This window comes from Schistocerca americana, chromosome 2, assembly GCF_021461395.2.
Source record: "Schistocerca americana isolate TAMUIC-IGC-003095 chromosome 2, iqSchAmer2.1, whole genome shotgun sequence".
Classification (NCBI taxonomy): domain Eukaryota; kingdom Metazoa; phylum Arthropoda; class Insecta; order Orthoptera; family Acrididae; genus Schistocerca; species Schistocerca americana.
This window is the reverse complement of record NC_060120.1, coordinates 575,059,397-575,085,887: the sequence shown is the minus strand read 5'-3', so window position 1 is coordinate 575,085,887 and position 26,491 is coordinate 575,059,397. Positions and strand designations below refer to the sequence as shown.

Sequence of the window (26,491 nt, the reverse complement as noted above, 5' to 3'; positions counted from 1 at the left end):
GAATAGAACCTCACTCACGTTTTATCAAGTTATGACTGTAACAGTTCTTCTTTGTGGGAGCGAAGATGGCCAATAAAGCACAAAATCTACTTAGAGGGGGCAGAGATGAAATTCCTTAGATATATAAATGATAACATTTTAGCAAGTAGGAAAGTGTGAACTAATGAAGGAAGTAGACGGATCAGGTAAGTAGGACGGGATATAGCAGAAGAACGGAAACAGTTCACAGTGGTGGGAATGTGCATTTCAAGAGTTCGAAAGAAATGGGAACTGGCCAAAATACCTTAAAAGAAAAGAATAATCAGTAATCATAAGAACAAATCGATTGTAATTTAACTGAAAGATTACGTGAAAACTAGATGATGAAGGCTCCACTTTTGAACGCCCAAAATCCAGTTTGCCAGTGCAAAGAATGAAACGAAATGTGCATGAAGCACTCTTAGCCGGGATTTCCCTTCTGGGGAGTTGGAGCGACTGATGCAAATCTTTTTATTTGGCTTGTGCGACGTCGATCATGAAGACAAAACACACACACACACACAGTCTCAAGCAGTGGTACCCTGGACCCGATGGGAATCGAACACGGGGCCTTGTGATCGCGAGTCAGTTACACTAACCAGAAGACTAGTAGTTGCTGATGGATGAAAACACTTACGAAGCTACAACGGGCTATGCCTTACTTTTGAAACTATTTTTGTTAAACCTTGACGCATGTAATGGTGGCACCCCTCCCAACTTGGCAGTACGGGGGGTTGCCTTCCATTCAGCGTGAAGTGCTACGATGGCAAAATGAGTATTCCGTCGCAAACAGGCAGTAGGTTGTACACTGCAACACTTAAAGTCGTTCAGCTGAAGAGACCTGAAGCATCTCACCCGAATACTGCCATGATGTATACATTTTTACGTATCATGGCTACATGATATTTCTTAATTTTTTCTACATACAGAACTAAAAAACGTTAATTTTGAAGTAAAACAACATAAAAAGACACATGAGACATAAATAAATCATAAATACACCGAATTTTAATATTCGACAGTCTTCCTATGAGCAAATCAAATGCCGTTTACAGAAATAAAACTATTAATACTTTGTTTGGCATATTATTCATTATATAGGCCGAGGCAGCTAAGACAAGCCACCCAAAATATATCCAGGATTAATAAATATGTCGAGGCATGGTTTTCACCAAGTTATAACGGAAAATATGGAGAATTTCTTGACATTCGCAAGTAATTTTTATCTTTTATAGTCGATTTTTTCTAATGAAACAATGTACTTCTTTCTGTGGCATCTGAAAGATGAGATCTTCAGCGACATAACATGTATGGGACTTGATCAAATATTATCAAGTTAACAGCACCGCAAACCACTGTCCTGCCGTCAGGAGAAGAGGTTCCACAAACGTCTGCCCCATTATAGCAACTGTAATCAAACACCTAATTGAGGTACAGTTCTTGTGTTTGCCTGTGCTCTTGAAACCCATCAGCCTGTGTTCTGCTTCTGTAGCAATCAGATAACTTACTAGTAAAGCTATTGGGACGTCCACAACGTATACGACGATCGAGAAAGTGAATATCGTTAAAGGCGAATATCGCCAAACTATTAGAGCAGCTATATGACTGTGTACTGAAATGTACCCAAACCGTTCCAAGCACTCACAATCTGTCTTTGCAAACATTATAAAAAAATTCGCAAACTATACACTATAAAAATTAACTTCGAACTTCAGGAAACTGTCCGTTATAACTTGGGGGAAACTGCAAGTTGATATATTTATCCATTATAGATGTATCTGGGGTGGTCTGTTTTAGCTGACTCATACTGCATTGCTTCTTTTTGATGGGATAGCTACTGCTGGGCTGTTCCTTCTTTGCTCTCCTCTCGTGACAAAAGTGATGCTTCTCATGTTCCTATGTTCATAGCCAATAACATTGATAGATCGTGACAGTATAGATTTTTCGCGGCCTTTAGGTCCGCAGATCGTGGTCCAATGGTTAGCGTCACTGCCTGTAGATTGCGGAGTTCCAGGTTCGATTCTCACCCGTGTCGGAGATTTCCTTCACTTGGGGACTGGGTGTTTATGCTGTCCTAGTCATTTAATCTCATCTTCAACGACTCGCCGATTTGGCGTCAAATAGAAAGATATGCACCACGCTTCCGAATCACCCCAGACACCGTATCCCGACCAGTGATGCCATCTGATCATTTCAGTAGATCTAGAGCAGCTGTAAAGTAATCACAGGCATAGTACATGGACATCTTATCTTTCATGTCGTTATTATCGAAGAATTTGAGCCTCGATCAGATTGCACCCTTTTAAGATAATCAGGTAACTGCCTTTAATCATACTTCACCGTTGTAAGTTGATCCACTGCAACAGAACGTTGACCTGCACACCATAACATACGCTGATAAGCCGAAACACTATGACCACTGCCTGCCGCGACGACGGGTGCAGCCTGGTGGTGTGCCGGCCACGTGACGCGGTAACATGGTACACTACTGGCCATTAACATTGCTACACCACGAAGATGATGTGCTACAGACGCGAAATTTAACCGACAGGAAGAAGATGCTGTGATATGCAAATGATCAGCTTTTCAGAGCATTCACACACGGCTGGCGGCGGTGACGACACCTACAACGTGCTGACATGAGAAAAGTTTCCAACCGATTTCTCATACACATACAGCAGTTGACCGGCGTTGCCTGGTGAAACGTTGTTGTGATGCCTCGTGTAAGGAGGAGAAATGCGTACCATCACGTTTCCGACTTTGATAAAGGTCGGGTTGTAGCCTATCGCGATTGCGGTTTATCGTATCGCAACATTGCTGGTCGCGTTGGTCGAGATCCAATGACTGTTAGCATAATATGGAATCGGTAGGTTCAGGAGGGTAATACGGAACCCTGTGCTAGATCCCAACGGCCTCGCATCACTAGAAGTCGAGATGACAGCCATCTTAACCGCATGCCTATAACGGATCGTTCAGCCACGTCTCGATCCCTGAGTCCGCAGGTGGGGACGTTTGCAAGACAACAACCATCTGCACGAACAGTTCGACGACGTTTGCAGCAGCATGGACTATCAGCTCGGAGACCGTGGCTACGGTTACCCTTGACGCTGCATCACAGACAGGAGCGCCTGCGATGGTGTACTCAACGACGAATCTGGGTGCACGAATAGCAAAACGTCATTTTTTCGGATGAATCCAGGTTCTGTTTACAGCATCATGATGGTCGCATCCGTGTTTGGCGACATCGCGGTGAGCGCACATTGGAATCGTGTATTCGTCATCGCCATACTGGCGTATCACCCGGCGTGATGGTATGGGGTGCCATCGGTTACACGTCTCGGTCACCTCTTGTTCGCATTGACGGCACTTTGAACAGTGGACTTTACATTTCAGATATGTTACGAACCGTGGCTCTACCCTTTATTCGATCCCCGCGGAACCCTACATTTCAGCAGGACAATGCACGACCGCATGTTTCAAGTCCTGTGCGGGCCTTTCTGATACATAAAATGTTCGACTGCTGCCCTGGCCAGCACATTCTCCAGATCAGTCACCAATTGAAAACGTCTGGTCAATGGTGGCCGAGCAACTGGCTCGTCACAATACGACAGTCACTACTCTGGATGAACTGTGGTATCGTGTTGAAGCTGCATGGGCAGCTATACCTGTACAGGCCATCCAAGCTCAGTGTGACTCAATGCCCAGGCGTATCAAGGCCGTTATTGCGGCCAGGAGTGGTTGTTCTGGGAACTGATTTCTCAGGATCTATGCACCCAAATTGCTTGAAAATGTAATCATATGTGAGTTCTAGTGTAATATATTTATCCCATGAATACCCGTTTATCATCTGCATTTCTCCTTGGTGTAGCAATTTTAATGGCCAGTAGTGTATGTAAGCGGACCAGACACTGACGGGGGTCACTCTACGGAAGATGTTGGCTGAAAATGTAGAAATCCATTGAGATAAGCAACTCTGACAAAGGGCAGATTATTATTACGCAGAACCTGTGAACGAGTATCTCGAAAACGGCGAAGTTGGTCGAATTTTCACGTGCTACTATCGTGAGCATCTGCGGAAAGAGATAAAACGTCAGTGATACTACCAGTAGTCGTTAAAAGGTTGGACATTTATGACTCTCACAGTACGTAGGGTTCGGAGGGTTGTCTGCTCTGTAAAATAGGTTATATGTTGATTTGTGGCACCTCTACCAAAAGGGCATAATGCTGGGGCATGCACAAGTGTTTGGAGCACACCGTTCATCGTACATTGTTGAACGTGGTGCTCTTCAGCAGACCACTCCTATGTAAGTACATGTTGACAAAACGACATCGTCAGTTAAGATTGCAGTGGGAAAGGGACCATCGGGATTTGACCGTCGATCAATAGAGACGTGTAGGCTCTTCGGGTGAATCACATTTTTGCTACAGTAGGTCGCTGGTCTCCACAAATGCCGTCATCTAGATGAACGGCGGCACGAACGTTCAACGCGCCACGAACGCAGGCTGGTGGCAGCAGTATTATGTTAGAGGATATATTCTTCTGCACTTGAATGTGACCTGTAGTAGCGCAGCTGATACCTCTGAACTACCTGCACCCCGTCACACTTTATGTTTTTCCCGACGGCGATGTGATCTTTCAGCCGTATAACTATCCGTGTCTCGGAGCCAGAACTGTGGTACAGTGGTTTGAGGAAAATACAGTGAACTCAAACTGAAGTCTCAGTGACCAAATTCGCCTGATGTAACTGTTATGGAACCCATCTGGGTCGCTGTCGGGTGCCATCACCACGTACACAAATGCGCGGTCCATTATTTATGTAGATTACATGACCCATGCGTAGACATCCAATGTCACATACCTCCACAAACCTACCAACAAACTGTCGAGTCCCTGATACGCAGAATCAGTGATGTATTACGTTCGAAAAGCGGACAAACAAGCTTCTAAGTAGGCGATCATAATGTTTTGGCTCATTAGTGTACACGTCTTGTGTTTATTATAGTATGGAGATTTTTATTTAACAATTCTTCAGTAACCTTGGATCATCTCTTCGAATCATCCTTTTAATGACGACAGATAACCCGATGCGAGAGGGTGGTAACTATAGACGGCAAGGCAATAAATGAGGGTTATTTGTGATATTTCTAAATGCAGAACCGTTTGTGTCATGAAGATACTGCTAGAAGTTGTAAATTACTATTTCTGAAACTGTGAACTAAACAATTTGAACATATACTTTCTTTGTGTAATTATGTTACTGTCAGAATTAAAATGTGAGCGTGTTATTGGCATAAACATTGAGTGCCACCACACTGCGGTCGGTTCAAAGCATTGTGAATGAGTGTCCGTAGTAATCGAGCACATACACAGAAAAACTGGAGTGAAGGGTGATTTTTCTTAAGAGTTCTTCATACACTCGAGATTCACAATCCACAAAATATCCAATGAGAGGCCAGATACATTAGCGGGATAATAGTAGCTTTACAGCTGTACGCGGATGATGAAGGCTTCATAAATTGCAAAGGGCTTCCTGCCCGTGACTGCGCCGTTGATTAGTACTTTATTTTAATTTGATTAGAGTTTTTTAACTTCTGGTTGTATGTCATACAACCATCTATAGTATTTTGGTGTTTTCAAGGAGTTTTCAGGACAAGGTTGGATTTATTTTTAAAAAATTATTATTGTTTTTACAATGTAATGCAGGATGAAGGGTGTTGACGTATTAGTGTGTAATTGTCGATAACATCTGATTAATTGTTCTAAGAATTAAATTTTCTGGTTTGGACACTACATATATGCAAGGAAAATGTGATTACATTTCTTCTGCGACATCCACAGAAGGGGCTACTTCATAGGTGTATTCGGAATAGATAACGTGGAACTATCAGTGGTTAAATCTGTTGCGGTTTATGAAATTTAAAACTTTTTAACTCTTTTAATCTCTGATACCAAGACTTCGAAAGAACTTTCAGCAGTAATTGTCCACAATATTTCTGTTTACTGCGTTCCAGTAGTTCATATTCATCTTTTCTTTGGTGTTCTGACCTTATACGAGTATATAGTGTGCTCTTTATGAAATATTCTCTGTAGTGTAATACTACTAAGTGCGTCCTTTTGAAGGGCCATCTTCGCTTATTTGTCGTCTAGTTCAATGTTTTTAATCGTAGTATGTCCCTTGCTGGGTATATACCTTACCCAATATTATTGTTGTGCATCGTGGCTTTCACTAAGTCTAATTGCAGTCCATTAGATAGCAGAAAAACTGGAAGTCTTACTGAGGAGCGAACCAGCACAGTTTTTTTGGTAACTGATGTGTTCCAACGAATGACTTTGGCGTAGAGTAGAAAACATTGTTTGCTGCATTTATTTTATTTTACTAATAATCCGCCGGATGATATAGTCACATTTTTCGGAGGGCAGGAGCGCGATCAAAGGTTTAGACCACGGCACCCGCTGTGGCTGACTCTTTGCGGGCATTGTGAAAGATGTGCCAGTCCAACGGCATCTGCTCGGATAATGACTTGGTTGCAATTTACCGGAAATACAACAGTAACAGTCTTTACGTCTTCTCCATGTAAAGCAGCACCATCATGGGAAGGGCAATCATACAGTTTTAATTATCGCCTTTATTTGCGAGTGGAACAGGAATGGAAACAATCAGTAGTGGTACGGGTTGTCCTCCGCCAGCGCCGTAAGGTGAATTGCGGAGTATCGCTGTAGATGTAGACCAAATGACGTTATTAATTTATTCTCTTCTGAGTGAGCACCACAGCTTCGATGAATTTGAAGAAGACGTAAGTCCATAGGTCTGTATTTTAAAAATGTATCTTTCTATCACTGTTATCTTGGAGCATAGCCCAGTTTCAAGAGCATCTATAACAGATGTGGGTGCAACGTCCTCGTATCTTCATACAAAAATCGCGTGCCATGAGTAATTGTACATCGTCGTCAAAAATGATTTAAAAAATAAAGTGCACGGAATGTTAATGGTGGCGAGAACTGTAACTTTAACACAATATTAAAAGGTTAATTCTAACTAGTAACAACAAGAAGGCAAACCTGATGTGTATTTTTTAGCTGTGTCTTTCCCGAAAATTAATTTATTGTGTATTTGCATGTACGTACTGGAGTTCCCGTAAAAACTGTAATTCCCGCGCAACACTAGCAGCCAAAACAAAATCGAACAGCCCATTGATAAAGCGGAGTCTTGTGTGATAATAAGTTTTCTCCATCTGAAGAGGAACAACGCTGCAACAACTTACGCTAAGCTGTCAGAAGTGTACCGTAACAATGCAGCGTCATTCTGACACAGTGACGAGGTGGCCCAGACGCTTCCAGTCTGGACGATGAAAACGAAGTGGCGGACTGCCTCTCCGTGAAGAGCTCGAAATCACAAAAGAAGAGGATGCCCTGATGCTCGAGGACTGGTGTATCGCAATCAAAGCCATAGTAAAAAAGAAGCAGTTTTCAGCAACCTTCTCGTCGATCTGGACGTGATTAAGGTGGACGCCCACTAGTTTTCGGGACGGCTCATACCTATTCAAAAGGTTCCTCGAACTGAGGCAACAGCGGAAATGTTGCAGGCGCTTGAGACCAGTCTAGATTAATACTTTATCCTCCTAATCTCCATGAATGAGAGCTGACAAAAAATGCAGATTCAGCCATCATCGGGGAACGTCGTGCTACTGTTTGGGACTGCCATCGTGTTGCGGTAAAAGATTATTCTCTTAAGGAGTAAACCGTCGCATGAGGATATTACCAAATTTTCCTGAAGAGGTTATGGGTAAGTTCAAGATGAAGCGTCGCAGCGAGGTGTTCAAGGCAGTGCTTCTCCTCCACGACAACGCCCCCTGCCCATTCTATACAGGGCATACATAAATTTATTGCTCCTATGCTTTATGCTTTTTTTCGCCAGACCCCTTTTTCTCCAGCCATGACACCAAGTGCCTATTTGATATTTCCCCGTATGAATAAACCATTTCGTGACAGTCATTTCTAGAACGACGACGAGTTGATTTTTCGATGTGGAGTGTACAGTGAAGAGTCAAAATGCAGACTTCTACAACCAATGTCTCCGCCAAATCAATGATTGGGAAAAATGTGTCACATCGAAGGGTGACACAATCAAGAAATTCCAAGGCGGCAGCGTAATTTCTTTCGAGGTGATAATTAAAAAATTTTGACTACCCCCCCGTACGTAACTAGGTGTGACACAGAATGTGGGTCACTATAGCCAGTTTGCAGCAGTGATTAGTTTTCAATGAGAGAATACGATGTCCCAGTGTGCACAGTCTGGGTTCGTGTTTCATCTGCCTCGGTCTTTGCTTTGTCAACGATCTTGCTGACGCGTAAACACCGGTTCCCGTCAGATTACCGAAGTTGGGCAGCATCGGGCGCAGCCGGTAATTGGACGGGTGACTGTCCGGGTACGCCGCATGTTGTTGACATTTTCCGCTTTGCCTTAACGGCAGAGGAGTGTTGGAGTAAACGCCCTGATCGCCAGTCTTCGCGCCAACGTCCTGGATTAAATACCAAACATCTCCGCAGTGTTTCTTGAAGTGAAGGCAAGCGACACTTTTGGCGGGATCCATCTGTCGGACGGCAACGTTAAGCTCCGTGGCCCTCTAGGTGATCTCGAGAGGAGTGGGCTGTGCGCCCGCAACAGTTTTCACCCTCTTCCGTATTTCATCATCTCCAACACGGGCACAATACTGCGCTTTATCCAACCCAATTGCAGACACTTACACTTAACAGAAACATCCACACGTATCTCATATTAGAAGAGTGCAATAAGTAATGCAACACACATTTTTGCTGAAAGAACGTTGGTTTTAGTCAGGATTCCAATACCCCATATTATTCCCAAATCTTTTGCCCTCAAAGCTCTATTTTTCAACGCAATCTCCGTTCAATGCGACGGCCGTAGGCCACCTTACTGGGAGAGCCTCTGTGCCTGCACGGTACCACTCTACTGGTCGAGCCGGCCGCTGTGGCCGAGAGATTCTAGGCGCTTCAGTCCGGAACCGTCCGACTGCTACGGTCGCAGTTTCGAATCCTGCCTCGGTCATGGATGTGTGTGATGTCCTTAGGTTAGTTAGGTTTGAGTAGTTCTAAGTTCTAGGGGACTGATGACCTCAGATGTTAAGATCCATGGTGCTCAGACCCGTTTGAACCATTTACTGGTCGACGTCGGAGCCAACGTCTTTCTGCATCAGTAACCTCCCCACCATCCACGTACTGCTTCTCGCGGAGTGCACTGGGCCAATCAGATGAAAGTCGTCTATTAGATGGCGAGGAACCCAGCGGCAACACACCTTTGAGTACCCCCAACTGGTGGACAAGTGTGTTAGCACTACCAGCACATACGACCAGTTGAGCATCGAGGTGTCTGATTGTATTCCGCCGATCATCTCGAATGAGTGTCTACACGTTCCAACACTACAGGAAACACAGCTGTGTGCAGCCAGCCGGCACGGGGGAGATCGGAGAGGTTTGGCCGACTTCGTTGCGGTGTTAACATGTGCATCGCTCAGCGACTCGCCCTGTTTTTGTTAGATGGCGGATCCCCATAGAGATCCTGCGAGCACCTATAAACGTCTGCCATCCTCTGGTTTTCCGCCAAAGGAAATTCAATAACTGCTCCTCCGTTGCAGACGCCACTTTGGAGCCTACGTATAGAGCCACTACGTATCAGAACTTTGTGAAAGTATAGGAACTGCCAGCTATACCCGGCGAATTTCGTTCCGCCTCTGAAAATCTTTATATGTTATATCTGACCCGGCAAACGTTGTTTTGTCATATAAATTATCTCTAGTCTATAAGAATACTGTATACATGTAACACAATGTATACCGGCGAACTTCGTTCCTCCTCTGAGAATCTTTATATATTATAGCTGACCCAGCAAATGTTGTTTTGCCATATAAATTATCTCTAGTCTATAAGAATAGTATATACGTGTAACACAATGTAAACGTGTAACACAATAGCCGTTGTTGGTGGGAGCTCATGACACAAACAATAATAATGGCCCAAAACTGTCTAAGGAGTTAGAATAGGGCGGATTTAACAATTGTAGCCGATACACGGCTCGTCCATGAGCATACAAACATAGCGGCAATTTCGTGTCGAAACGTGTTCGCCAGCATTATGAATAAGGCCAAGCGTAAAAATAATGTGCGGTTAAATTCTTTTAGAGGAACAGAGGAGAACATAGGAACTTCTTTGTTTCACTAAAAGAATTTGATCGTAGGATATATTTCCGTACGATAAAAATCGATCCGTGTGCGCTAGGCCTAAATGTCGGCTTGGCGAATGACGCGTGCTACCTAGTTAAACTTCTCGGTCTAGTTACCTCGATTCAAACAGGGATATTCGAGTCTTTGCTTTTGGTACGATTTCATCAGTTACCTGTCTATCGAATAGTGAATGACTATCAAAGGTAGACACCTGGCGGCGATAACTGATCAAGTGATAATTGATCAGTTGTCGACCGGGGTTGAAAATTATTAAATTACTAAAAGCGCTATTAAAAAATAGGGGTTGGTGGTAGAAGAGTGAAAATTTAGGGTTGCGTGTATTCTTTAATGCCACATCATAAAAAAATAAAAAGTTCTGTCCAAAAAATAAGAAAAAGATTTTGGGGTGGACCAACCTTACCCCTAGGGGTATGAAAAATAGATTACGACCGATTCTCAGACGTACCGAATATACATGCAAAATTTCATCAGAATCAATCGAGTCATTGATCAAGTGATAATTGATCAGTTATCGACCGGAACTGAAAATTGTTAAATTACTAAAATCGCTATTAAAAATAGGGGTTGGTGGTAGAAGGGTGAAAATTTAGGGTTGTGTGTGTTCTTTAATGCCACATCATAAAAAAATAAAAATAAAAAGTTCTGTCCAAAAAATAAGAAAACGTTTTTTGGGGTGGACCACCCTATCACTTAGGGCTATGAAAAATAGATTACGACCGATTCTCAGACCTACCGAATATACATGTAAAATTTCATCAGAATCGATCGAGCCGTTTCGGAGGAGTATGGCAACTAACACTGTTTTTTTTCCTTTATTGTAATTTTGCACCTTATACAGGGTGGGATGGCAGCGGCAATTTTGTACCGCTCTTCAGCCTCAGACAGTACAAATAGAGATAGACAATGAAGACACATAAGTAACAGAACATAATGTTGGTCAAAGTAACAGTAGACACAGGAATTAAAAAACACGAAGCCGTTCACACGTGAAGAAAACCAAAGACCGTCAGCACTGTGCACGAAAACTGATGGTGACGATACACGTGAACGATGGAGCGTGGGCGGCGAAAAACACTAAAGCACAAACACGACGGCACACTCACAAAACTGATGGCGACGATCGCTGGCGCGCTAATGTTCACGAGGCGTGTGCGAGACCGGGGACCTGCCGAAAGAGAAGAAGAAGGTGAGGGAGAAGGGAGAGTTTAGATGCCAGGGGCAGAGGAGATGGGGGGAGGAAAGAAGGTATGGGGGGTAGGGGAAGCCCGGGGGGAGGAGGGGGCGGGAGGGAGGAGGGAGAGAAGGGAGGGGGGTGCTCTGAGGAAAAAACACAGGAAGTGGAAGAGGAGGATCAAAGCTCATAGGAGGGTAGATAGAGGGGATGAGGGCATCATAAGGCAGGGGGAGCTGGTGGAAGCCACCTTGGTAGAGGGTAAGGAGCGTGGAGAGATGGAGAGCAGGTGGGACGTGGGAATACAGGTGCGGCAGCAGACGGCGGTGGGAGAGGATGGGAACGACAAGCAGGTGAGGGGGATCTAGTTCATGGGAGGTGTAGAGGATCCGTATCCGTTCGAGGAAAAGGAGGAGGTGTGGGAACGGAATAAGGTCGTACAGGTTCTGCATGGGGGAGGGGAGACAGATGCGATAGGCGAGGTGGAGAGCATGGCGTTCGAAGACTTGAAGGGATTTGTAAAAGGTAGGAGGGGCGGAGATCCAGGCAGGGTGGGAATAACAGCGGATAGGGCAGATGAGGGATTTATAGGTGTGGAGGATTGTGGAGGGGTCCAGACCCCATGTGCGGCCAGAAAGGAGCTTGAGGAGACGGAGTCGGGAGCGTGTCTTGGCTTGGATTGTCCGGAGATGGGGGGTCCAGGAGATGCGACGGTCAAGGGTAACGCCAAGGTACTCAAGGGTGAGGGTGAGGGCGATAGGACGGCCATGGATGATGGCATAGAAGTCAGGGAGACGGAGGGAAGGTGTAGTTTTGCCTACAATGATCGCCTGGGTCTTGGAAGGATTGACCTTGAGCAACCACTGGTTGCACCAAGCGGTGAACCGGTCAACTGACACTGTGACAGGAGAATTTTATATATAAGATAGGGATAGGGACTGAAGCGGGAATATTCTACGATTTTTTTTTTTTTTTTTTTTCTTTATTGTATTTCAATTCCCCTATCGGGGCGGGCTGGCAGCAGCAGATGCGCTGCTCTTCAGCCGAAAGACATAGAACAAAACAATAGAAGACATTTAAAAACAGCAAAGGAGAGAAGAAGGCGAACATAGATATAAAAAGGGAGAACATCATGGAAGGCAATATACAAAAAAACGGGGTGACTGTAAAATGGAGATAAAAAACTGTTTAAAAGTAGCACACACAAAAAGCCACACACTGCGACGATTAAAAGAAACACAAGGCACAGTATGACTGGAGCATAAAGGTGTTGACGGCTGGCATAGCACACAGCGTAGCACTGACGGCGAACCTCAAGGCAGCACACAATTAAAATCACACCTCTTGACGCACACGAGAAAAGCACGAAACACAACACTGACGTGGCACACTGATGTTGATCAATACAGAGGATCTGCCAGGTTCAAGGAGATGAGGGAGACCTGAAGAAGGGAGGGAGGGGAAGAGATGGGGGAGGGGAAATGGGGGGCGCTCGGAAGAGGGCCAGGTAGGGAGGGATGTGGGAAGGAGAGAGGCAAGTATGGGGTGCAGGGTCTCAGGGGAGGGGGGGATGGAGGAAAATCCGCTCTGGGAGAAGGAGGAAAGAGGAGAAGGGGGCCCTGGGGAGGGGGGGGGGGGAACAAGGCCGGGTTATAGTTGGAAGGAAGGGTATATGTCACGGCGAAGTTCGTCATCCGGGAGGGGGAGGCGTTGGAAATTGCCCTGATGAAGGAGATGGAGGGTGTGGAGGTGGAGAGAGGGAGGGATACAGCGATAGAGGCGCGGCAACGGGCGGGGGGTGGAGAGGAAGGAGGAAACCAGAGGGTGGGGGGGATCAACCCTGCGAACAATGTAAAGGATGCGGAGATGTTGGAGGAACAAGAGGAGGTGGGGGAAGGGGATCAGTTCATACAGGAGCCGTGTGGGGGAAGGAAGGCGGATACGGAAGGCAAGGCGGAGCGCATGGCGTTCAAGGATTTGGAGAGCCTTGTAAAAGCGGGTGGGGGCGGAGATCCAGGCGACGCTGGCATAACAGAGGATAGGACGGATGAGGGATTTGTAGGTGTGGAGGATGGTAGAAGGATGCAATCCCCATGTCCGGCCGGACAGGAGTTTCAGCAGGCGGAGGCGGGAATGGGCTTTCTGCTGGATGGTCAGGAGATGAGGGGTCCAGGTGAGGTGTCGGTCAAGGGTGAGGCCAAGGTATTTCAGGGTGGGGGTGAGTTGGATAGGACGACCATAAAGGGTGAGGTAGAAATCTTGGAGGCGAAAGGAGCGAGTGGTACGGCCTATGATGATTGCCTGGGTTTTGGAGGGGTTGAGACGGAGGAGCCACTGGTTACACCAAGTGGTGAACTGGTTAAGGTGGGTTTGGAGGGTACGTTGAGACCTTTGAAGGGTAGGATAGAGAGCCAGGAAGGCGGTGTCATCAGCATATTGGAGAAGGTGAACTGGTGGGGGTGGCTTGGGCATATCAGCTGTATACAAGAGATAAAGGAGAGGGGAGAGGACAGAACCCTGGGGGACGCCAGCCGTGGGATAAAAGATACGGGAGTTGGTGTTGTGGAGGGCGACATAGGAAGGACGGTGCGAGAGAAAGGAAGCGACCAGACGGACAAAATTGATAGGCAGGGCGTAGGTTTGGAGTTTAAAGAGGAGACCGGGATGCCATACACGGTCATAGGCATTTTGGAGGTCAAGGGAAACAAAAATGGCGGAGCGACGGGAGTTGAGCTGGAGGGACAGAAGGTGAACAAGGTTGAGGAGTTGGTCATCAGCAGAGAAGGAGGGTCGGAAGCCACACTGGGTAAGGGGGAGGAGGTGGTGTTGAGCAAGGTGCCGATGGATACGGTGGGAGAGGATGGATTCAAGGACCTTACTGAAGACGGAGGTGAGGCAGATGGGACGATAGGAAGAGGCGGCAGAAGGGGGTTTGTTGCGTTTGAGGAAGAGGAGGACGCGGGAGGTCTTCCACAGGTCAGGGTAGAAGCCAGTAGAGAGGATGACATTATAGAGATGGGCGAGGACAGTTAGGAAGGAATAGGGGCTTTCTCGAAGGTGACGGTAGGTGACACAGTCGTGACCAGGGGCCGTGTTGCGTTTGGACTGGAGGAGAAGTTTAATGTCTTGTGCTGTGATGGGAGTGTTGACGTCCGAGGGGGGCAACTGCCCCAAGTACTGGAGACTAGGAGCAAGTGGAGCGACTGAGGTATCAGCACGTTCCATGACGGTGGGGAAAAGAGAATAATCAAAGTGGGGATCATCGGGGATGGAGAAGACCTCGGAAAGGTGGGAAGCGAAGTGGTTGGCCTTACTGAGGTTGTCTGGAAGGGGGCGATCGTTATGGAGAAGGGGGTAGTGGGGAGCGGAAAGGGAACCAGTAAGACGATGGAAGGCAGACCAGTACTTGGAGGAGTTGATAGGGAGGGTGGCATTGAGTCGTGTGCAGGTCTGGCGCCAGTCCCGGCGTTTCGTTGCTGTAATAAGGTTCCGTACGTGTCGCTGTATTTGCCGGTGGCGTTGGAGTGTATCCCTGTCACGAGTGCGGAGGAAGGAGCGATAGAGGCGGCGGGATTCACGGAGGAGGAGGACAGCCCGCGGAGGGAGAGTGGGACGGTGTGGGTGGATGGTTTTAGTAGGAACATGGGCCTCCACGGCGTCAGTAATTACCGTCTGAAGGAAGGACGAGGCGCGGATGATGTCGTCAGGATGGCGATAGGTAAGAGGGTGGCTTTCGACCTGGGTGGAGATGGAGTCCCGGTAGGCAGCCCAGTTGGCACGGCGATAGTCATGGACGACCTTGGGAGGGGGTGCAGGTTGCGGAGCTGGAGGGGGGCGGTTTGCAGACGTTATGGTGAGAAGGACAGGGAGGTGATCGCTACCTGTGGGGTCAAGGACGGCGACAGTGATACGCCCAAGGAGGTTGGCGGAGGCAATGACAACATCGGGGGTGGTGTTACTTTCGGGTCGGGTGTGCTGGGGAATGGGAACAAGGTCACCCTGGATTGTGGAGAGGAACTGATGCCACCGCCGAAGGGCAGCAGGAGTGCGGCTATGGACGTTGAGGTCGGCGGCAATCACATAGGTGGAGAAGGTGTGATCAATGTGTGAGATGAAGTCATAAGGAAGAGGAGCAGTGGAGCGGACATAGATGGTGGCACAGGTAATGGTGAGGGAGGGGAAGAAGACGCTAAGGATAAGGTGTTCAGTGGGGTCATTGAGGAGAGGTTGTGGCCGGACGGGGATATGCTTAAGGTGGCCAATCGCGACTCCACCCTGCGCACGAGGACCAGGAGCATCAGTGCGGTGGAGGATATAGGGGGAGGAGCGGACAGAATGGTGGGGCTGGAGAAAGGTTTCATTCAGGAGGAAGGCGTCGACCTGGTGGTGGGAGAGGGTGTGCATGAGGAGGTATTTGTTGGAGCGGAAGGAGCGAATGTTCTGGAAGAGGATGCGAGACTCGTGCCGCGCCATGACGGGAAGGAGGGGGGGAAGAGAGGGAAGGGAAGAGACTTAAACTAGGGTGTCGAGGCGGGTGAAGGTGAAGTGGGCTTGGTTGTGGGAGTAAGTGGCGAAGGTGTTCAGGTGGAACACAGAGCGAGCAGCAAGGGATATTTGTTGGAAGGTGTGCGGGCGCTGAAAAGGGTGAATGTTTTGGAGTACAACGGTAATGAACCGGATGATGTCCTCGGCCGTGGGGGGTGGACGGAGGGAATTGTTAGGATGGACAGGAGGATCGACGGGACGAACTGGGACTGTAAGTTCAGGGGTGGCTGGAGGGGGTTTAGCTTTACACTTGTAGGAGTATGTGGGATGGGGGCCATTGCAGGTATTACAGGAAGGAGGAGCAGCGAGGTTGGGGCAGTTCTTGAGAAAGTGGGAGGCCTTGCAATGGGGACAGGTGGGGGGGTTTTTGCAGTTGGGAGTCAGGTGGTCATTGTACATCAGGCACCGTTGGCAACGGTAGGATTGGGGAGGGGATTTGGAGGATTCAACAGGGTGGCGACGGTGGTATATCAGGGCACCCTGGGTGAGGAGATGGTCTATGGACGGGGCGGACTCTGAGAATACCCGCATGAGGTAGGTGGGACCAGAGGCATTGTGGATACGGCGAGCAGAGCGGATGTCCAAGTCCGGGTGGGAGTTCAATTCTACCAACACTTCATCCTCTGTGATCACCGGGCTGAGCTTGGTGATCACAGCGGTGTAGGTGGGGGGGCGACGGGGAGGCTGGGGCTGACGAGGAGTGGAAGCGGAAAGGAAGGGTGTCAGAGAGGCGTGGGGGCCAAACATAACTCGTGGGAGTTTTCGCAGGAGGTCTGTGTGAAATGATGGGGATGGGGACTTGATAAGGACTGAGTCCCTGCGGGGAATGAGTTGGGAGATGGGAGCACCAGGTAAGTACTTTCGTATTTCCTTGGTGAGGGTACGAGCGTCGAGGAACTTAGGATCGGGAGTGGACAGGACAAAGGTGTGGAGGGTGGGGGCCAAGGTAGGGGTGGCAGGAGGAGGGGTGGTGTCCATGGTGACGGCAGGGGGAGGGGGAGGGGGAGGTGGCGTTGATTTTTTGTGGGAAGTGGCGGGAGCAGAGTCGGTAAGGACGCGCTTTTGGGGTTTTTTGGAGACTGGAGGCTGGGAGGAGGGGAGAGGGACGGGGAGGAGAGGGAGGTGGCGGGTGGCAGATCCCTGTGGCGTAGTGGAGGCACCGGGAGAAGCAGCTGGTTCAGTGGTGGCGATGGTGGCTCGGCGCAACGTGATGCGTGCGGGAGATGCAGAAGACGAAGCGACGGGGTCGGTGAGAGAGGGGAAGCCAACCACCTGAGGGGCGGCAGCAGAGGCGGCAACAGAGGCGTACGTGAGGGCGGGGGTAGTAGTGGGAGCTGTTGAGGGTGTGGAGGCTGGAGGAAGGGTGTAGAGGTGTGGGTATACAGCAGGGGAGGAGATAGGGGGGTGGGTAAGTGGAGGAAGGGAAGGGGAGGTGGAAGGAGGGAGGCCAGAGGCGGCACTCCAGGAAGTGACTGTGGGAGAGGGGGAGGGGGAGGTGTAGATGACGGTGGAGGTGGGAGTACTCATTGCAGACGAACGGCGACGGACAGACGGACGTGTAGCAGGCGGCGTCGGCGTCGGCGTCGGCGATGGGCAGCGGCGAACAGCAGGCGGCGTCGGCGTCGGCGTCGGCGTCGGCGGCGAACAGGCGGACGAACAGCAGGCGGCGGCGGCGGCGGCGGCGGCGGCGGCGGCAGCGGTTACGACGACGGCGATGGACAGCCAGCAGGCGGACGGACGGACGGACGAACGAACGAACGAACGAACGAACAGCGACAGCAGCGGGCAGACAGACAGACACACACAATCTTCGAAGACGGAGATTCCACCCTGAGAGTAGCCCAGGCTTTGCAATCTGACGCTTTCGAAGGAGGGGATCCAACCCTCTAGATGTATTCTACGATGTCTCACAACAAATGTCTTTTTTTTTTTGTTTCAGCCGAAGTTTACCGAGAAAAAAGTTTTGCATTACTAATTGAATGCCCCTCATAATTCACGAAAGAAAGGTACCTGCGGGCGGGAAGGAACCTTTCGAATTCGGCAGCTGCACCTGTCCTTTCGGGTCTCCCAGCCATTAATGGCCTCCCCGCAGACTTTACTTACTTGACTACTTTGTGTTGCAGCGAGGGCAGGAACTCGACGGCGCGTCCCGAAATGGCGCCGTTGGGCGGCTGTGCGTGGCGTGGCGCGGAGGCCAACTTCTCGACGGACCTGATCGCACACTACGCCACCTGCACGCCGGACGTCCACCACTGCCCGGACGGCTTCTGCGACCCACTGGAGCAGATCTCTGCCCTGTGTCCCCAGGATTGTGTCAGTGAGTACCTAAAACGTTCACTTACTGATGGCCCTGACGGCTGTCTACAAATGGGGTGCCTTTTTTCGTCTAGATGTATTCGCTCCGCTATTACTGACTTCTTGTCCCAGCTTACAGGTGGGGCTGCCAGCTCATTAATAAACTATAACTGTGTAGGCTTCCGAAGCCAAAGTCCGCTGGCGTAAAAGTTTTCTGAGCCAACCAGTAGACCCAGAAGAATGCCACTGCAACCCTGGCCGAAAGGTTGATTCCTCCACTATAGGTTTTTACATTATGAGGCGGTACGATACTCAGAAAACTTTTATGTAATTTGTTAACAATCTGACAGTAGCGCAAAGCCACTTACTTGTCGATTTTGCGCCACCTCGCTCACAAATTGAAAGTCTCTGGTGTGTGTCGTTTTGCATCTTTGTTGCCAATCTGTAACACATAATTAGTGAATACTGTATATGCAGACAAACAGCAGCAAATCTGTTGTTTGATGTTTTACAGACGGCGTTACTGCATGCAGTACTTTTCGTTCCTGTATTGTTATTTCGTCCCCCTCGCTCTATATGGACTGGGGATGGGCTGCTAACAGTACAATATTCCCTCTTCAGTTGCGAGCACTTTTGAAACTAACAGAGACGATAAGAAATGTTATTTGAGGAGAAACGTTACACATGGTTTAAAAACAACAAACAAGATGTAAAAACGTGGAAATGTTTTATTTTTTAAATTAAAAAATCAAAGGATGAACAGCTAAAACGTCGAAAATACAGTATACAGTACATTTTAAAACAACACAGCAGGAAGGTTCAATTCTTTTAAAAAAACCTGCATTTCACTTAAAATCTGAAGGACCTCCAGTGGGAGAGAAGGATTTCGGGATGAGAGAATACGTTCTATAGTGGTTGAGGGATGTCTATAGAAAAGATAGGGATCTGTTAGGTAAGAAACTATGGAGATGAAATTAGATGTTGGTGGGGAGGGGGGTGATAGTGAGAAGGCAAAGGTAAGAAAGAAGAGGGTGAGGAAGAGTGTGGTGTGTGGGTAGGGTAGTGACATTAAGAGAAAAGAGGTAGGGATGCACAGGGCGGAAAAGTAGCCCTGATGTGGGGTGGGATAGGTAGAGAAGAGTTAGAGTTGGTGGGAGGGACATGTATCGGGGCAGATCTCATTGTCTGGGAGAGGGAGTTGATTGACATTTCTCTGGGAGAGTACGCGGAGAGTATGTAGGCGTGGGGCTGGTGGGGTGTGTCAGTAGAAGCGCAGCAGCGCATGACGACTGGAAGATCGAGGGGAAACTATACGATTATTGGAGTCGAGTTTGCGCATCGTGTAGGTCGTTCAGAGGTGTTCAATGTGTGTGAGGAGAGGAGCGATATTGATGCGTTGGTAAATGATCCTTTTGGAGGAAGGTAAACGGATGCGGGAAGCGAGGCTAAGTGCACTTCGTTTCATGCTCTGGAGGGACATATAGAACTTGGGTGGGACGGATATCCAAGAAACATTTGCATAGCAAGGGGTGTGAATGTGTGGAGGCCTGTAGAGGGTTGTAATCCCCAAGTTAGGCCAGTTATTAATTTTAGTCTATTGTGGGATTTCTGTTGCGTTGTTAATAGGTGAGGTGTCCACGTCAGTTGCCGGCAATGGTTAGTCCAAGATATTCTAGTTCATTAGTTAACTGGATGGGACGATCGTAAATTGTCAGGTAGAAGTCATGGAGGAATCATTGGAACTTCTCGAGCGTAGGGTAGAGAGTGAGGAAAGCAGTGTCATCAGCACACTGAAGGAGATAGACTGGTTTATGTGGTTTGGGCTTATCTGCAGTGTAGAGCAGATAAAGGAGAGGACGGAACCTTGGGTCCTGCAGTGAGACGGAAGGTAAAGGAATTGGTTTTGTTAATGCTAATAAAGGATGGGTGTTTAGAGAGGAAGGACGAAAATGAGACGGACATAACCAAATGGAAATAAGCCTAGAGTCTAGAGCCTAGAGTCTGAAAAGGAGACCTGAATGCCATAGACGGTCGCAGGCTTTCTCTAGGTCGAGGGAGACAAAAATAGGTGAGGCACAGTAGTTGGTCATCAGACGAGACAGTGGACGTATGCAGTACGTGATGTGCAAGTCTATATTTGCAGATTATCGCGCGCGCGCTTGTGTGTGTACGTGTGTGTGTGTGTGTGTGTGTGTGTGTGTGTGTGTGTGAACAAGTCTCTGTTCCAGCATAGCACTAAACTGTTTTTAAATCCAACGCATAGCCTTCACCGACTCAATTGCAATTGAAAATGGCCACAGGCCTAAACTGTGAGTAATATAATGTAATACATGATCCAATACATTTCATCTCCATAAGTACATTGACAGCTTACGGTAGACATTTAAAGTGGGCTAAACATTCAGAATATGATCGACACATACGATCGTTTGAAACATCGTTTTCTTATTTCTGAATCACTCTGTCTCTGCTATTCACATAAAAAAGGTTTGACTGGTCTTTATTGTCTTAAACAGCAACACACACTTTCACCTGCTGCTTCCCTTTCCACCAACGCGTTGTTCACTCTCTCCCCGATAAGCCTAGCCTCACCCCCGAATCCACAAAAATGTTGTTCTTGAGAGCTCTTGACTTGCTACAGGTGGAAAGTATCGATAAAGTATGCTTAAAATTCTTTTCCTTGACTATTACCGAGATTTACACAAAACAAAGTGAATAATAATAACAGCAGGCCAAATTTTGGCCAAAGTAATAGAAAAAGAAGAAATGATGAAAGAAGAGATGAATAATCACTATTAATTACCGTCAAGGTTTCCTCACGAATCGGACTTATGCTGCTAGTGTATGAAAGATGTGTTCTTTGCATCGAACAGGCAAATGATACCATGATAACGGAAGGAAGGAGGATGAGAGTTTAGCGTCCCATCGACAATTAGGTCATTAGAGACGGAGCGCAAGCTCGGATTCTGGAAGGATGGGGGCGGACATCGGTGTTGCCCTTTCAAAATAACCAACGGGAATTTCCTTTAAGCGATTTATGGAAATCACGGAATACTTCGGTCTGGATGATCGGACGGTGATTTGAACCGTCGTCCACCCGAAGGAAGATCCAGTGTCATTGCGCCACCGCGTTCGGTCATAATAACTGAAAGCACTGATCAATCTACACACACTGCAAATCACTCGGAAGTGCATGTGAAGTGCATGGTAGAGGGTGTTTAGCATGATCCGATATATTAGAGGTTTTTTTCCTGTCCCATTGTGGTGTAGAGCGCGGGGCGAATGACTGCTGATATGCCTCTGTGGTTGCTGTAAGTAGTCTAGTTTTGCCTCACGGTCATCACGTAATTTTGCTGTCAGCTGACGGTTGTCTCTTGGCTGTAGGTCACTACTTATTGTCACAAAGAGTCCATATGGGTCTGAAATTCTCGCACACAGATAGTACTCTCAGCAACGATATACGAGGGCAGTTCAATAAGTAATGCAACACATTTTTTTTCTCGGCCAATTTTGGTTGAAAAAACCGAAAATTTCTTGTGAAATATTTTCAAACATTCCCGCTTCGTCTCGTATAGTTTCATTGACTTCCGGCAAGTGGCAGCGCTGTACGGAGCTGTTAAAATGGCGTCTGTAACGGATGTGCGTTGCAAACAACGGGCAGTGATCGAGTTTCTTTTGGCGGAAAACCAGAGCATCTAAGATGTTCATAGGCGCTTGCAGAATGTCTACGGTGATCTGGCAGTGGACAAAAGCACGGTGAGTCGTTGGGCAAAGCGTGTGTCATCATCGCCGCAAGGTCAAGCAAGACTGTCTGATCTCCCGCGTGCGGGCCGGCCGTGCACAGCTGTGAATCCTGCAATGGCGGGGCGTGCGAACACAATCGTTCGAGATGATCGACGGATCACCATCAAACAACTCAGTGCTCAACTTGACATCTCTGTTGGTAGTGCTGTGACAATTGTTCACCAGTTGGGATATTCAAAGGTTTGTTCCCGCTGGGTCCCTCGTTATCTAACCGAACACCATAAAGAGCAAAGGAGAACCATCTGTGCGGAATTGCTTGCTCGTCATGTGGCTGAGGGTGACAATTTCTTGTCAAAGTTTGTTATAGGTGATGAAACATGGGTTCATCACTTCGAACCTGAAACAAAACGGCAATCAATGGAGTGGCGCCACACCCACTCCCCTACCAAGAAAAAGTTTAAAGCCATACCCTCAGCCGGTAAAGTCATGGTTACAGTCTTCTGGGACGCTGAAGGGGTTATTCTGTTCGATGTCCTTACCCATGGTCAAACGATCAACTCTGAAGTGTATTGTGCTACTCTTCAGAAATTGAAGAAACGACTTAAGCGTGTTCGTAGGCACAAAAATCTGAACGAACTTCTCCTTCTTCATGACAACGCAAGACCTCACACAAGTCTTCGCACCCGAGAGGAGCTCACAAAACTTCAGTGGACTGTTCTTCCTCATGCACCCTACAGCCCCGATCTCGCACCGTCGGATTTCCATATGTTTGGCCCAATGAAGGACGTAATCCGTGGGAGGCACTACGCGGATGATGAAGAAGTTATTGATGCAGTACGACGTTGGCTCCGACATCGACCAGTGGAATGGTACCGTGCAGGCATACAGGCCCTCATTTCAAGGTGGCGTAAGGCCGTAGAATTGAATGGAGATTCCGTTGAAAAATAGTGTTGTGTAGCTAAAAGATTGGGGAATAACCTGGTGTATTTCAATGCTGAATAAAACAACCCCTGTTTCAGAAAAAAATGTGTTGCATTACTTATTGAACTGCCCTCGTATATGGCACGAAGTGTCACTTCAACCAATGTCTTCTTCGTAACTCAGTACATCATGAGGAGTAGCCACTACGTAACTAGAACGATATTTGGCTGAGATCCAACTATGTTCACAGAGCTACGGTTGTTGTATTGGGCGTCTCAGTATATGAACAAGCAGAGTTTTGCACTCACAGTCGTTGGTCTGAATTCCAGACGTGAGGTATTATATTTTCCGCCAATAACAACAGAGACGAACTCTTTTGCTGTGAAGCAGTTCTTATATTTTAAATTAATGGATTTATGCGAATTATCCGTCAGTTAACAGATGAATTTTGCCCTTTGTTTCCCTTTAGGGTAGGTGACTGTCAATGCAGCATCAGTAATACCATAGAAAGAGACAGTTTTAGTGGTGAACCGATCTGGTATGGGGAGGCGTCCAGCCTGGTGGGCAAGTGGAGAAATACTTGTTGGTGATAGTGATCAGAAGAATATTGTGAACGCCGAGAGGTACACAAATGAAGTACTGCAACTATAGCAAAATAGGCCTTTTTTCTCTTTAACTAACACACGCAGTACATTGTATACGACCTACATAGACCCGTTGACACCACTAACGCGACAACAAAATGAAATCTGCGGAACAGAAAAGCACTTTGAAGTTAATCTCACGTGTAAATAGACTTGCAATTCAAATTTAACAGCTTTCGCACGGATCATGGGAAGATCAAATGATCAATCGTTAGAGAGGGGATTACTTAACACAATGAAGCGTCATTGAGCACTGCGATTGGGGGCTGCTTGGCAAAGCAGTCAGTTCAAAAAGCACAGTTAAATGATATCATCTCGAAAGCAGTGAATGTAAGCAGAAGAAATACATTCACTTACAAAATGTGTCAGCAAACCCATCCTGCCTAGCCGGCCGCGGTGGCTGTGCGGTTCTAGGCGCTCCAGTCCGGAGCCGCGCTGCTGCTACGGTCGCAGGTTCGAATCCTGCTTCGGGCATGGATGTGTGTGATGTCCTTAGGTTAGTTAGGTTTAAGTAGTTCTAAGTTCTAGGGGACTGATGACCACAGCAGTTGAGTCCCATAGTGCTCAGAGCCATTTGAACCATTTGAACCATCCTGCCTACAGACAAATCCACATAACATAACATAGTTTAAAGAAGGTACTCAGTGCAACGCTTCTTGTATCAGTATTTTTTTTAAAAAAAAGTGGCGTTTATGTAAAGGCAGCACAAACTTTCAAGTTTAACTCTGTACGTTTTTAAATGTAGTTATTTATGTTAAATTATTCAGCACAGGGGAAATGATTTTTAATAGTAGGGGAAACGTAATGAGATTGAACACATAGTTTCAACGAAATATCATCTCTGTTGAGCCAGGCGAAGTGGTTCAAGTTTACAAATACGCTAGCTCCTGAAAGAAGCTGCAAAAGATGACGCCAACCTGTTACCAATTCAAATGCCGTGAAGTAGCTAGAGTTGGTACCTTCAGTCTTGTGATTAAGAGCTAGCTGTCGTTCTTTTGCAAAATGTGGAAAATGCGTGTGTAACAGCTGAAGGCAACAATACTACTTACTTACTTACTGCGTTGGCCACACAAACCGAAGTCGGTCTTTGGCCTCACCAATCAGCCTCCTCCAGCGCCCTCGGTCCATGTATTCTTCTTCAGACAGCCCCAGCGTACTCATATCCTCTCTGATCTGACCAATCCATCGGAGTCGTCGTCTTCCCTGTGGTCTTTTGCCTCTAATATCTTCCTCCACTACCTGCCTGATGATCTGGCCTTCTCGACGCATTACGTGTCCATACTACTTCAGTATTATTTCTTTGATAACTGCCAGGGTGTCCATCGACTTGTATAGCTCCTGCAATTCACAGTTCTTTCTTTTCCTCCATTCATCTCTTTCCGTCACTGGCCCAAAAATCTGTCTGAGAACGGCATTCTCAAATGTCAGGAGTTTTATTTCCATCTTTGGGTGATGGTCCAGGTCTCTGTTCCATATAAGACTACAGGTTGTATTATTGTCTAGTAGATTTTGATCTTTGAGAATCTCGATAGAAGCCGGGACTTCAACAGCTTTCCCAGAGCAAACCTTGACCTGTTTCCTGCCTGTATTCGTGCAGTAATTTCCTGGTCTATCTCGTTCCTTTCATTGAGTATAGCCCCAAGATATTAAAAATCTTTTACCCTTTCAAGGTCTTTGTCCTTCACCTTCAGGCGCCTGACATCATTTGCTCTGGTAACTACGAGGTATTTTGTCTTACGCATATTCACCTTCAGGCCTGCTCTCGTTGCCTCTTCCATTAATGTTCTTGTCATCTGAACCAGGTCTTATTCTGTCTCTGCTATTAAAATTACATCATCGGCATAGGCCAGAGTGTTGATCCTTCTTCCCAGCTGTATTCCTGTCTCTAGGCTTGCTACTTTGGTTCAAATGGCTCTGACCACTATGGGACTTAACTTCTAACGTCATCAGTCCCCTAGAACTTAGAACTACTTAAACCTAACTAACCTAAGGACATCACACACATCCATGCCCGAGGCAGGATTCGAACCTGCGACCGTAGTGGTCGCGCTGTTCCAGACTGTAGCGCCTAGAACCGCTCGGCTACTCCGGCCGGCGCTTGCTACTTTTCTCAGGACTCTCTCCAGTACGAGGTTAAACAGGAGAGGGGGGAGGCAGTCTCCTTGTCGCACTCCAGTACTCACCTTGAACTTCTTTGATATGTTTCCATTTACTTTCATCTTGCATGTTGTCTCCTGGGTGCATATCTGTGTCGGTTTTAGACACAATGATACGGTGAAAACAGGCATCTAATTGCAGTGTCACGTCTTTGGGGCACTCGTCCACATAGCAGCAAAATCGGTAACTTTATTGTTCAAGGCATTATTAGGACCTCGATGGAGGTGTTCAGCGCGGTCTGTAACTCCATATAAGCGAGTGAAATGGTGATGTCATACTCTTGCTCCTCCCCTTCTCTTAACAAGTGCTATATACTGTCACTCAAGTGATCACATCGTAGCACGGAGGGGGAAAAAGAACTCCGTAAACTGAGGTACGCGACGGCACGTGTGTCGACAGACCTGACGTTCGGCACGGGCAAGCTCGGCGAGGGGAGGCGCGGTCTGTACAGCTGCGTGGGCGTCGGCGTGTGCAACCGCGCCGCTTGCTGGTGCCACACCAGGGCCGGCCGCTACGAGCCGGGGACTTCGGGGGCGGCGGAGGCGGAGCGCAGCGCCGGCCAGCGCCAGGGGCAGGGCCAGGGCGCGCTCACCACCACGGCGGCGCCGTCCTCAGGTAGGCCGCCTGCGCTGCAGCCACTGTGCACTCTCATCGCACTCTAGTATTTCCGACCTTCTAGAACATGTTTAAAGTGTAAATTTAACGTTATATAGACATATTACATATGAATTTGGAC

General features: G+C 47.6%; 1 protein-coding gene across 1 annotated transcript in view; it reads left to right on the top strand.

Moving 5' to 3' along the window:
- LOC124594194 (proto-oncogene tyrosine-protein kinase receptor Ret-like) overlaps nucleotides 1–26,491 on the top strand; it is a 132,725-nt gene that overhangs the window by 16,302 nt on the left and 89,932 nt on the right. The window contains exons 3-4 of the mRNA XM_047132552.1: nucleotides 18,118–18,311; nucleotides 26,155–26,370. Of these exons, the coding sequence (XP_046988508.1) occupies nucleotides 18,149–18,311; nucleotides 26,155–26,370 (379 nt within the window). The 5' untranslated portion in view covers nucleotides 18,118–18,148. The remainder of the gene's footprint in view (nucleotides 1–18,117; nucleotides 18,312–26,154; nucleotides 26,371–26,491) is intronic.